The sequence below is a fragment of the Zalophus californianus genome, chromosome 6 (genome assembly GCF_009762305.2).
Source record: "Zalophus californianus isolate mZalCal1 chromosome 6, mZalCal1.pri.v2, whole genome shotgun sequence".
NCBI classification, from domain to species: domain Eukaryota; kingdom Metazoa; phylum Chordata; class Mammalia; order Carnivora; family Otariidae; genus Zalophus; species Zalophus californianus.
Window position 1 is genome coordinate 73,944,948 of NC_045600.1, and position 12,337 is coordinate 73,957,284.

The window sequence follows — 12,337 nt, forward strand, 5'->3', positions numbered from 1 at the left end:
GCCAGCACATACTGTTGCTAGACATGTGAGTAAGGCCATCTTGGACCATTCAGTTATTTCCAGTCACCCACTGTGTATTCATGAATGAACCCAGGTGAGACCAGTGAAAGAACCATCAAGCCAACACGCAAAAACGCAGGAAAAAACACATATCACTTTGTTTGGGGGTTATTCATTATGTAGTAATAGACAACTGAAGAGCAGAAGACGTATTCCTCTCCTCCATGCTGGTAGGGTTTTTTCCTACCTCTTTTATGGCCCTTCTCACAAATTACTACCTTGATTTCTGGGTATGTATCTTCTGACCACTACCAGACTGTAATATCACTGAGGGTGAAACAATTTATTGGCCTTAGAGTTCTCCTAAAGTACTATACTCAGAACTGTAGGTAGTAGATGATGAGTCCATTTGCAGAATAAGTAATGGCTCCTTGGAATTCAAGTCCCAAAGGAATTTATTATAAGGCAGTTTTCATTGTGAGAGCACTTAGAGAGCCACTGTCCTTCCTTAGTTCTGTCCCACATGTATATGGGTGGAGGTGAGTCTAGCATTGAAAGGGATCTCTAACAGGACATATTCAGGGATTATTCCATCATACCTTTCGTCAGTGCCTCACATTCCTGTCCAACAGAACATGCTTCTCATTGGTTAATATTTATGTCTCCTTTTGCTTCTCCAGGCACACATCCCTATATATAACCTAAAATGAAAACATCACCAAGAGCCCAAACTACTAAAAACATGAGCCATTCTACTCATCCATCCCTTTAGGATCCTTAGTACTCCATCCCCCTCTCCTTCTCTCACACATTTTCATAAAGATAAAACTAGATTTATTTTTTATTTTTATTTTTTTATTTCTTAAATATTTTATTTATTCATTTGTCAGAGAGAGAGAGACAGAAAGAGCACAAGCAGGGGGAGCAGCAGGCAGAGGGAGAAGTAGGCTCCCCGCTGAGCAAGGAGCCCGATGTGGGACTCGATCCCAGGACCCTGGGATCATGACCCGAGCCTAAAGCAGACGCCTAACCGACTGAGCCACCCAGACGTCCCAAGATAAAACTAGATTTAAATAACACCAAAGGAGGTCCATATGCACCCCAATGTTCACAGCAGCAACGTCCGCAATAGCCAAACTGTGGAAAGAGCCGAGACGCCCTTCAACAGACGAATGGATAAAGATGCGGTCCATATATACAATGGAATATTGCTCAGGCATCAGAAAGGATGAATACCCACCATTTGCATCAACATAAATGGAACTGGAGGGGATTATGCTAAGTGAATTAAGTCAATCAGAGAACGACAATTATCATATGGTTTCACTCTTATGTGGAACATAAGGAATAGCACAGAGGAGCACAGGGGAAGGGAGGGGAAACTGAATGGGAAGAAATCAGAGAGGGAGACAAACCATGAGAGACTCTGGACTCCAGGAAACAAACTGAGGGTTACAGAAGGGAGGGGGGTGGGTGGATGGGGTAACTGGGTGATGGGCACGTGTTGTGATGAGCACTGGGTGTCATACGCAACTAATGAATCATTGAACATTCCATCAAAAACTAATGATGTATTATATGTTGGCTAATTGAACATAATAGAAAAATAAAATAGACACCAAATATGGCTTTGGTGAAGGTGGAGAGAGTCATAAAAGGACAGGTTTTGGAATGTAAGTGTAACCAAGGTACAAATAATGAGTGCTGCTCCACTCTAGAGTGAACATTTGCATTTGTGTGCCAGGAATACTAGAAAGAGCTGCAGAGTGGCCTGTCCCCCTGTAGAGCTACAAACCCTTCCCCATTTTGTATCCAGAGGTTCCTTAGTTCATTAGGTGTCTGTGGGACCTAGCTGGTGGAGGGATACCAGCATCTAAGTAGAAGCTGCCCTGGGAAAGTTGTCTAACAATCAGAACCCAGGGGAAGTCTCCAGCCCCTGTAGCAGCCACAAGTGCTAGACAGCAGCAATTCCTTTATCATTATATATTTGGGGTGGGTTGTACTTCCTTCAATATTAGGCTCAGTGGAGAGGCTTCTGGCTAAACTGGCCATGGTCCTTGGAGTTGTCTTTTCAGTTCCTTGTTGCCTCCCAGATGGAAGGCAGTTACAGTTTGAGCTATGACCTGGGGAAACCCCAGGTGTGGTTTAGACTCCCATAGAGACCACATGAGATTGGAAAAGGAGGCTGGTGGGGACACTGTCTGCAAAGGTTGGGTTCGGAGGTTACTAGTAGACATCAGAGTTCTCCTTTGGTTTCTGGGAAGGGGGTAAGGTAGAACCCTCATCTGAAGGGTTCTTCAGAAAAAGGCAGCCATTCCAGCATTATTTCCAGTCAAGGAGCCTCTACATTTAATAGACCTGAGCTAAAATGGCCTGTTTGGGGGCGCCTGGGTGGCTCAGTCGTTAAGCGTCAGCCTTCAGCTCGGGTCATGATCCCAAGGTCCTGGGATTGAGCCCCGCATCGGGATCCCTACTCGTCAGGAAGCCTGCTTCTCCCTCTCCCACTCCCCCTGCTTGTGTTCCCTCTATCGCTCTGTCTCTCTCTGTCAAATACATAAATAAAATCTTAAAAAAATAAATAAATAAAATAAAATGGCCCATCTGTCTCAATCAGATTTTTACAATGACCATGAGCTGGAACCATCTCCTTGTACCTCCCAGTAGTTCTTTTTCCTATGACAGTGGGGTCCTTCCCAACTGTACTTGCTTAATTAGAGGAAATTACTTCAGTAACATCTAAAACAAAGACAATCTCTTTAAGGTGACTCACTTTTATTCTATCATCCATCATTAATCCCAGAATAATAGTCTACTCATCCTACACACACATAATTAAGGAAATCCTCCTAATTATTCTTTACATAACAAGGGGTCATTCACCTTGACTACTGACCCTGCCCAACTTGAAACACCTAACAAAGTTGAAAGAACAAAGTTCCCTAAGTGGGGGGGGGGGGATCCTACACATTTTATCTCTGTCTAGGTACCCATTTAGTCGAGTACTTTGGTAGACTTGAAAATTGCAGGTATCCCCTACTTTTTGCAAGTTCAAGATATGCCACTTTGGTTTTATGAAAGACCTACATTAGTACAGGTATACGTCAAAAATATTGTGGGTTCAGCTCCAGACCACTGAAACAATGAGAGTATCACAATAAAGTGATGCAAGTGAATTTTTTGGTTTCCCAATGCGTATAAAAGTTATGTTTACACAATACTGTAGTCTTTTAAGTGTGCAATAGCATTATATCTGAAAAAAGTACTTACCTTAAATACTGCTAAAAAATGCTAACCATTAATAAAAAATTAAAAAAAACCCAAAGATACATACCTTGTCATCACTGTCTGCAAAAGAAGATACAGATGGACATAAAAATTTAAATGTAATATATTTTTGGAACAACATGGCCTAGTTGGAGATAGAAAGATATAATCCAAAGGAGGTGAAGCCAACTCAAATGTGCATTCAAGGAGCATAAAGAAGTAATTTAATATTCCTAGGATCTGTTTCCACCTAACAAGCAGCTGAGAAGGGAAAAGCCCTTGGTATACGGACCCAAAATATTTCTGTAATGAGGCTTACTCATTTGTTAACAAGTAACTCATGTTTTTGAAAATTTCAAAATGTCATAATTTATTAGTGTTGCTTTTGGAAGGATTTCATGAGGCATCCAATTATGAAATAAAATTTCCCACCTGGTTGAGAAAAAGGCTAACCCATCATCTGCGCTTTCAGCAAGTTGTAATCACTGATCACAGATCCCCACAACCAACATAATAATAATGGAAAATTTTGAAATATTGAAGAATTACCAAAAGGTGACTCAGACACGAAGTGAACAAATGCTGTTGGAAAAATGGCGCTGATAAAGTTGCTTGACACAGGATTGCCACACCTCCAATTTGTAAAAACCGCAATACCTGCAAGGAGCAATAAGGCCAAGCGCACTAAAACAAGGTATGCCTGTAAATGTTTCCCTAAGAAATCTGAAGAGGATTTTCACTTTAAAAAAAAAAAAAAAAGCAAAATAGCTTTCACTGTTTTGCCCCGAGCTCCGGTGGAGGCAGTACGCCTTGGAGAAGGGAAAGTGGCACCACCCAGCTCCTTCCCTGGGAACTACACTCAGCATGAAGCCGCCATAGATTTGAATTGTGTCTTTGAACATCTGTGCTTTCTTTCTCCATGTATTTTGTTCATCTCTTAACAAAATGTGTCCTAAGGTATCAGAAAAGCCTAAGAGAGATTATTTTTCGGGTTTGGGACCACTCAAAAAATTTTCCATAATAATTAACGGTAATTGTTTCTTCCCTTTATTCACTTCAGCTGAGGAAAGACTTCATAGGACTCTCTCCTTTTCGGATATGGGTGTATGCGGGGAACTTGTAGTCTTATCAGCTATGCAAGTTGAGTATGGAGGAATAGGGATGAACAGGAGGGTGAGTAGGATTGGCTCTATGTTTAAACGCCCGAGCTGCTCGTGAGCTTTTCCAGTACTTGTCAGAATAATCTCCATTAGCAGTATCCTGGTTGGGGCGAAGTTGTGACTAGTCTAAAAATTGTCTCATCTTGTCAAAGTAATTAAAAATATTCTTATACTTAATTGGTTAACTCATTCAAAAAGCACTTATGCATACGTATTTAGGATTGGGAGGAGCCAAGAAATTAAGTTAAACATGAGATATCCTTGTAGTGGTAGATCCAGACTCATTAAAAAGGTAATTTCATAACCAGGGATGGGAGTGGGAAGGTGGAGTCTGCAGGGCAGGTTCCTGGAGAAGCCAGGCTTGGGTTCTGTTCCAGAAGTGACTCCAGCGAGAAAGGTTGGGTGATAACCTTAACGTTTCAATCCATTTCCTACTGGTACACCTTTACTCCAACTTTTTACAGGTTCTTTTTTTTTTTACAGGTATTTTTACAGGTTGGTTACACGCCGTCAACCTATCTCCTTTCGCTACTCCGCCCAAGCTCCGGCACTTTCACTGCCCGCTCTTTCAGCCACGCCCCCTGCTTCTGGACCTAAGTTCGGACCAATACAGTTGCACCCCACGGGTCACGGGACCAGAGAGGCCAGCCAATTGGAGACCAACTATAACCGCAAAGAGGAGATGTCTTTTAGTGGTACCTTTGGACCAATAAGGAGCAATGATTATGCACCCGCCCCGGGCGCGTAACGTAGGACGCGCGGCTTCCTGAAACACGTGACCAGTGAGCTGAAGCAGCCTAGCCCCACCTCCTGGTCTGGAGGTAACGCGATGGGCCACGCTTCCAATCGCTCGCAGAACCTCTCGTCACGTGCAGTGTTTGCAGGCCCAGCGGCCTCCGGGAGGCCATGTGACAGTTGACGTTACCGCGGCGCTCCCCAATGGAAAAAAAGAGCTGCCTTGGCAGGACCAAGAATTGATTTGTCGCCACTAATAACAGCACGGCCGGGGCGGGGATAGCTTATCACGTGCTTGCGGGACGGAATCGGGCGGGGTAGGCCACTGGTTGCGGGGCAAGCTGGGCGCGAGGCGCGCAGGCGCCCTGGGCACCCGGTAGCGGCGGCGGTGGCTGCGGAGACGGCAGCGGCGAAGAGAGCCGGATCCTTGGCCGAAGCAGGAGGCGGTGGTGGCGGCCATGGCGGCAGACGGAGAGCGATCCCCGCTGCTCTCCGAGCCCATCGACGGTGGTGCCGGCGGCAACGGATTAGTGGGGCCAGGCGGGAGTGGGGCTGGGCCCGGGGGAGGCCTGACCCCCTCCGCACCACCGTACGGAGCCGGTAAACATGCCCCGCCCCAGGGTAAGCCGGGGTGGGTCCGAGGTGTTCCCGGGGGTACTCTTGAGACGCGGGAGGGGGCGGGGCCCAGGGCGGAGGCGGGGCTTAAGCGCCAGGTGCGGAGCAGTTGCACCTGTGACTGGGTGAAGCTTTCTTCCTTTCGCAATTGCTACGGAGCTTGGGAAAGGAAGGGGCTTCTGAGGAAGCTGATCGAAGCACAGATTATAAGAAGCCCGCCGAGCTAGGTCAGAAGGGTTGAGGACCAAAAAGAGTTCCCTGACCCTTTGGAGCATCAGTGGGGGTGTCTGCAAGTGATGCCACCCTCCTTTATACTTTCCTCTCCAGCATTTCCCCCGTTCCCTGAGGGACACCCAGCCGTGTTGCCTGGGGAGGACCCGCCCCCCTACTCACCCCTGACCAGCCCGGACAGTGGGAGTGCCCCCATGATCACCTGCCGAGTCTGCCAGTCTCTCATCAACGTGGAAGGCAAGATGCATCAGCATGTAGTCAAATGTGGCGTCTGCAATGAAGCCACTGTGAGTTACACAAATCTATGAAATGGGCCCTTTTTCCTAGATCCTCTTTCTGATCCCTCGATTCTAGACCCTTGACCTTCAGATGTTAGCCCAGTGGTAGTCATGAAACCCCGGTTTCAGTTTCAGGAGTCTCACACCGCCATTTCCCCAGAAGCCATGCACCAAAGCTAATGTTTACCGTCCTGCACCTTCACACCTGGATACTTAAGTCTAGTCTTTATTTGCAAATCTCATGCTGTATGCTTTTCTTTCATCTCTCTGTCCTGGCTAAGACCTTATCTCTCTGATCTCTCCTCAGAAGATGTTTTTGGACGAATTGGAAGGGATTGGAATTAGAGGTTTGCTTACAAATGTCCTCATTATTCTCTAGCCAATCAAGAATGCACCTCCAGGGAAGAAATATGTTCGGTGCCCCTGTAACTGTCTTCTTATCTGCAAAGTGACTTCCCAACGGATTGCCTGTCCTCGGCCCTACTGGTAAGAGGCATAAGGTGGGGAAGGGCGTCAGTGGGAAAAATTGGAAAGCCCTAAAAAAGTTGAATATTTGCAGAGATGTAAAGGTGAGAGAGCCGGGTGTTTATTTAGAAGGAGAAAAGACTGCAGACCATTGTACCTTTAGAATGCTATAGCCATCTTTCTCATCTCACAATAAAAAGATTGGGATGAAATGGTGTCTTATAGGAAATAGAGAGTCTAAGGGGCTGGGTGAATTATCGTGAGATAAAAGGGAAATTAGATACCTGAAGTTTAAGCAGTGTTATTCCTCAATTCCCTGGAGGTAGTGTTGGGGTGGGGCGGGCTACATTACATGGACAGAGAAGTAGAGGAATTTAGGAGTGGGGGGTGTGAAGGAGGGATAGTGTGGGAACCTTTAGGATTAAAAATTATTTAAACATAGTCATTTTCTCCTTTACAGCAAAAGAATCATCAACCTGGGGCCCGTGCATCCAGGACCTCTGAGTCCAGAACCACAACCTATGGGTGTCAGGGTCATCTGTGGACATTGCAAGAATACTTTCCTGGTGAGGAGTATTGGGAAGCCTTGGGAAGGAGGGGGAGAAACAGAAGTAATCATAAATGTATTTCTGAGTTATGATAATGAATCCTAAGAAGGCTTGTTCTAATTTCCCTTATGTTCCATTTCCTACCCTCCCCTGCCCCAGGGCCTTCACTGGACATGACCCTGCTTCTATTAATTGGTTTCTCCCTTTTTTGTTCTCCATAGTGGACGGAGTTCACAGACCGAACTTTGGCCCGTTGCCCTCACTGCAGAAAAGTGTAAGTGATTGGAGAGTGGCATTGTTGAGCTAGTAATTGTTAACATGTTCAGCAAAACCTATAGGGCCATTGCAAACATCCGTTCATTTGCCGCCCCACAGGTCATCTATTGGGCGCAGATACCCACGAAAGAGATGTATCTGCTGCTTCTTGCTTGGCTTACTTTTGGCCGTCACTGCCACTGGCCTTGCTGTGAGTAACCTTGATCCAACCCCTCTCGTTCTTCAGCCTCATCTCCACAGCCTAAGATTTGGGAAATGGCTACCCTAAAAACAGTGAAAGAAACTGAGGGGTTTTTGTTTGTTTTGTCTTGTTTTAATGTCTAGGTGAGCCGAAGTCAAAGGTAATGGATAATTTTCATTGTTACTATGGGAGTAAACAGCCGTCTTCTTTATGCAGAAGATAGGGCAATGGAGAAGTGTGTTAAATTAAGAGTTGCTGTTAGGAAATCTGGCTCACCTGTCAGACACTAAGAAAAACTGACAGATGTGTGGGATTGTATGACTTATGTACTTGCCTAGGGGAAGGGAGCAGAACTGGGCCTTTAAGAAGGTCCCTGAAAATGGATACGCATGGATAGGGGACCAGGGATTGAAGCTTCCATTCTGTACTGGGGTTTCTGGAAAGTGGTCAGAAATCAACAGTAACCCCATCTTTCTTCCCTCGTCAGTTTGGCACCTGGAAGCATGCACGGCGATATGGAGGCATCTATGCAGCCTGGGCACTTGTCATCCTATTGGCTGTGCTGTGTTTGGGCCGGGCCCTCTATTGGGCCTGTATGAAGGTCAGCCACCCTGTCCAGAACTTCTCCTGAGCTCCACAACGACCCACAGACTGTGCCTGGCCCCTCCCTGGTGGGGACAGTGACACTACAAAGGGAACTGTGGTAAAAGGCTCCCTCGGCTTCTGTAAGGAGAGCCAAGCAGCTGCCTTCCTTTTCCCTGGGGAGAGGTAGGAAGGAACCAGGCCCTCAGGTTTGGAGGGGTAGAGAAGACCACTGCTGGCCATCTGCTTTCCTCCAAGGGCTGCTGTGTTTAGGGTGAAATAGGCACAATGTTGCCCCTAAACCTGGGTCCTAAAAGAGGGTTCTAGCCTTGTCCTTCCTAATATGCTCCCTGAGAGCCATTCCTGTCCCTTAAACATTCCAGGGCAGGGTGGCTGTGGGTAGCCCTGGGGGTTCCCTCCCTCTTGTGCACCATTAGGACCTTGCTGCTGCTATTGCACTTCACCAGGGGCAGGCTCTGGCCTCAGTACCCTCAGTCTCCTCTCCCCCCATTCCGTGTCCTGGGGGGGTGGGGTCAGCCGCTGCTCTGTACAGAACCACAGGAACTTATGTGTATATAACTATTTAATGTGGGGTATGTTCCCTTAGTCCTGTATTTCCCTTAATTCCTCCTTCCAACCTTACCCCCTAGTTGCAGTGTTTAACTGGGCTGGGTAGGGTTGCTCTGTCTTGGGGGAGGGAGGCTAGGGATTCATCCTGTGCTTGTAAATAAATAAGGTCATGACTATCCTTTTCCAGTTGTTTATCTTTGTATGTGAAAAAACAAGGAGGGGAATTTGTAGCCCCACAAAGGGGTAGAATACAAAGACAGCAAGGCTGGAACTATGGCTCTTTATTTTCATGTGGACAATTCAAAGTCATCAGTAGCTTTTGTTTAATGTAAAAAAAAAAAATTGGGGTTTAAAGAAAAGCATCAGTAGGAGCCTGGTTGAAGGATTTTTAGAAGGGAAATACAGTGCAGACATCTCTAGAGAGCATTTTTAAAGAAGTTTAGGGAGGTTAAGTTTTAAAGCTAGCTTGGGGCCAAGGCTTATTTCCCAGGTTTAAAGTAATTTGGGGGCCGTGTCACAGTGCTAAGTATAGAGTGATAGGACAGTGGTCACTGCCCAGGGCCTTGGAACGGATCTTGCTGTCACACAATGCAGGTAACAGCGAGTGAGACAACAAAAAGTAATCAAGGCGCCAACCAACATTTTTGGATCGAGCATTCATCATGTAGGTCCAAAAGGTATAGGCATAAGCTGTGTTGGGGTAGAGGTGCCGGAAACTGTCAGCCAGTGGCACAGCCTGTAGTAATTCCCCAAAGCCTTGACGCTCTTGTGGAGTGAAGCCAGCATTCTTTTTGTTTCCCTTGGGGTTGCGAAGGTCAATTTCTTCATGAGCCACATTGAGGTCCCCACATAGCACAAGGGGCTTGCGGGAAGCCAAACCCTTCAGGAACTTGCGAAAGGCTTCATCCCAGCGCTGCCGGTACTCCAAGCGTACCAGACCTCGGCCTGCATTAGGTACATAGGCTGTTACTAGCACAAACGTGTCAAATTCAGCCACGATCACTCGGCCTTCCTGATCATGTTCCTCCTCACCTACAGAAACGATGAAACAAAATCAGCATAAAAAAGTGTAAGGGGTGCCTGGATGGCTCAGTTGTTAAGTGTCTGCCTTCAGCTCAGGTCATGATCCCGGGGGGGAGGGGAGGTCCTGGGATGGAGCAACACGGGAGGCCTGCTTCTCACTATCTCTCTCTCTCAAAATCTTTTAAAGTACAAGAAAATGGACAGTAAAGAAACATTAGGGGCTGGAGTTGGGTATTAGCAATTGGTTTGGAAGAGTTCAGGGATTAGGAGCATCTCACCAATGCCATAGGAGACTTTGAGGGGGCACTGGCGGGAGAGCAGGCCCACACCACTGTACCCTTCCTTGTCTGAAGGAGCTGACCAGTACTGATGGGATAGTCCAGGTAACTCTTGAAGTTCAGCTGGTAGTTTGTTCTCCGAACATTTGGTCTCTTGGAGGCAGAGGATATCTGGGGCTTCTTCCTTTACCCACTGTGAGTGAAATGAGAAGTAGAAAAAGTACTGTCAATTCAGACATTTACTGAAGACTCTGTGCCAAGTACTAGAGCTACACTGCTTAGACAAAGTCACTGCTTAAGTTTAAGAGTCTAGTAAGCATGGGGTGCCTGGGTGGCTCAGTCGGTTAAACGTCTGCCTTCAGCTCAGGTCATGATTTCAGGGTCCTGGGATGAGCCCTGGGTTGGGCTCCTTGCTCAGTGGGGAGTCTGCTTCTCCTCCGTTTGCCCCTACCCCGCCTTGTGCACTCACTCTCTCATAAAGTATTAAGAAAAAAATCTGGTAAGCACAACATCTCAACAACTGGAAAAAGATAAATGTTACATTCAATACTGAAGAGATTGTATTTTTTCATAGGCAATAGATGACACGTTAAGATTTTTAAGCAGTATTTTTACAATTTTAAGTAAACTTCGGGCCACATGTGGGGCTCCAACTCATGATGCCCCAACTGAACCAGCCAGGTACCCCTAAACAGTAGTTATTTAAATGAGAAATATACTGGAGATGAAATGAAACAAGTCCAATAATAAGGTTTTTGTAATATGCTGGGGAAGAGATGAAGCCATTAATTAAAACAATGGAAATGGAGTTGAAAAAATGGACACTTCAGAAATACAGTAGTTCTGGGGCGCCTGGGCGGCTCCGTCGTTAAGCGTCTGCCTTCGGCCCAGGGTCCTGGGATCGGGCTCCCTGCTCTGCAGGAAGCCTGCTTCTCCCTCTCCCACTCCCCCTGCTTGTGTTCCCTCTCTCTCTGTGTCGCTATCAAATAAAATCTTAAAGAAAGAAATACAGTAGTTATAACTTGGTGAAGCCCCCTCCTTTTAACTCTTACACAAAAAAACTACAAAGGAAAAATAAAACCTACATGGGACTAAAATGGGAAAAAAAGGTGGTTAAATCACAAGATCATGCAATACTAAAGAATGTCCCTTCCCACTCCCTGTATTCCACTTACATCTAAACCTTTCTTCTTAATCCAGGCCCGAAGCCCATCCACATTCCAGGAGCAGATCTTGAGGGTGGCCGATTTACCATTGGGCGAGGTTTTCTGATCTGGGGGGTCCTCATACAGGACTGGCCCCTCTCCTGCCTCTTTTTCGTTTTTCTTTGTTCCCACCTTACTCTTCTTGGCTTCTGGCTCTATAAGATAATATACATTGATAAAAAGTTGACAAAAAGCAACTTTGATCCCATTTACTATAGACCCACTGAGAGCCTAAAGTTGCTGCGACTTTACAAACTGCAAGAACACAAAGTAGGTTCCCACTTCCCGTTCACCGAAGGAATCGGAAACACCCCCTCCCGGCAGTCTCTAGGGAGAGGGGCTCATTTCGTTCTCTTACCAATCTTGGGTTCTTCCCTGTCTTCTGCCACAGCTCCCTTTTTCCCACGCTTCGGCATCACTGTAACGAATGCCCTCCTGAACCTGTACCACGTCGCCCACCGAAGCAGTATTTTTACCGCGTTACCTGCAGACGAGAGGCCGTGAAACCAACTAAGGCTGGAGAAAGACTCCTCCCTCGGGCGCCCCGAACTAGGTACCACCTTTCAAACCATATTATCTCTGAATCCTTTCCCCGCCTCCAGGCACCACAGGCCCTCCAGCCCCTCACCCACAAGACTAGATCATTTCAGGGTGCCTTGAGCCGTCCTCGCGAGATCTGCCCTCCGGCCAATCGAGGGCCTTAATTTAGGGTTCTGATTTAGGCTTGCGAATCAGACGTCCAAGAAGCCCCTCTGCTGGGCAAACAAGAGCAACCCTGTATCTGACCTGCTCGGGACTCAGCCTGGCTCCTCCTTACCCGAGCACAAAGAGTCGTGCACGCTGTGCCCCACGTGGGTAACTGGAGTGGTCACGTGACACGAGGCGATCCGCCTCAGGTGGAGGAATGCGTGTGATTGGCCTGTCTG

The 12,337-nt window shown here is 46.7% G+C and overlaps 2 protein-coding genes across 4 annotated transcripts; one reads left to right on the forward strand and one right to left on the reverse strand.

Moving 5' to 3' along the window:
• Positions 1-5,313: 5,313 nt before the first annotated feature.
• PIP4P1 (phosphatidylinositol-4,5-bisphosphate 4-phosphatase 1) lies at positions 5,314-9,083 on the forward strand. Of its 2 annotated transcripts, none has more exons than XM_027569348.1 (7): positions 5,314-5,780; positions 6,102-6,292; positions 6,663-6,769; positions 7,209-7,314; positions 7,518-7,570; positions 7,672-7,762; positions 8,241-9,083. In XM_027569348.1, the coding sequence occupies exons 1-7, from the start codon at positions 5,618-5,620 to the stop codon at positions 8,382-8,384; spliced, it is 855 nt and encodes a 284-aa protein (XP_027425149.1). In that variant the 5' UTR covers positions 5,314-5,617; the 3' UTR covers positions 8,385-9,083. The 2 variants fall into 2 exon arrangements, with proteins under 2 accessions (XP_027425149.1, XP_027425150.1); XM_027569349.2 differs by having other exon boundaries at positions 5,314-5,759.
• An 88-nt stretch (positions 9,084-9,171) lies between these two features.
• APEX1 (apurinic/apyrimidinic endodeoxyribonuclease 1) lies at positions 9,172-12,275 on the reverse strand. 2 transcript variants are annotated; one of them, XM_027569347.1, is made up of 5 exons: positions 12,229-12,275; positions 11,770-11,895; positions 11,382-11,566; positions 10,207-10,399; positions 9,172-9,937 (listed from the first exon to the last, which is right to left on the reverse strand). In XM_027569347.1, the coding sequence occupies exons 2-5, from the start codon at positions 11,825-11,827 to the stop codon at positions 9,420-9,422; spliced, it is 954 nt and encodes a 317-aa protein (XP_027425148.1). In that variant the 5' UTR covers positions 11,828-11,895; positions 12,229-12,275; the 3' UTR covers positions 9,172-9,419. The 2 variants fall into 2 exon arrangements, with proteins under 2 accessions (XP_027425148.1, XP_027425147.1); XM_027569346.1 differs by having other exon boundaries at positions 12,198-12,265.
• Positions 12,276-12,337: the final 62 nt, after the last annotated feature.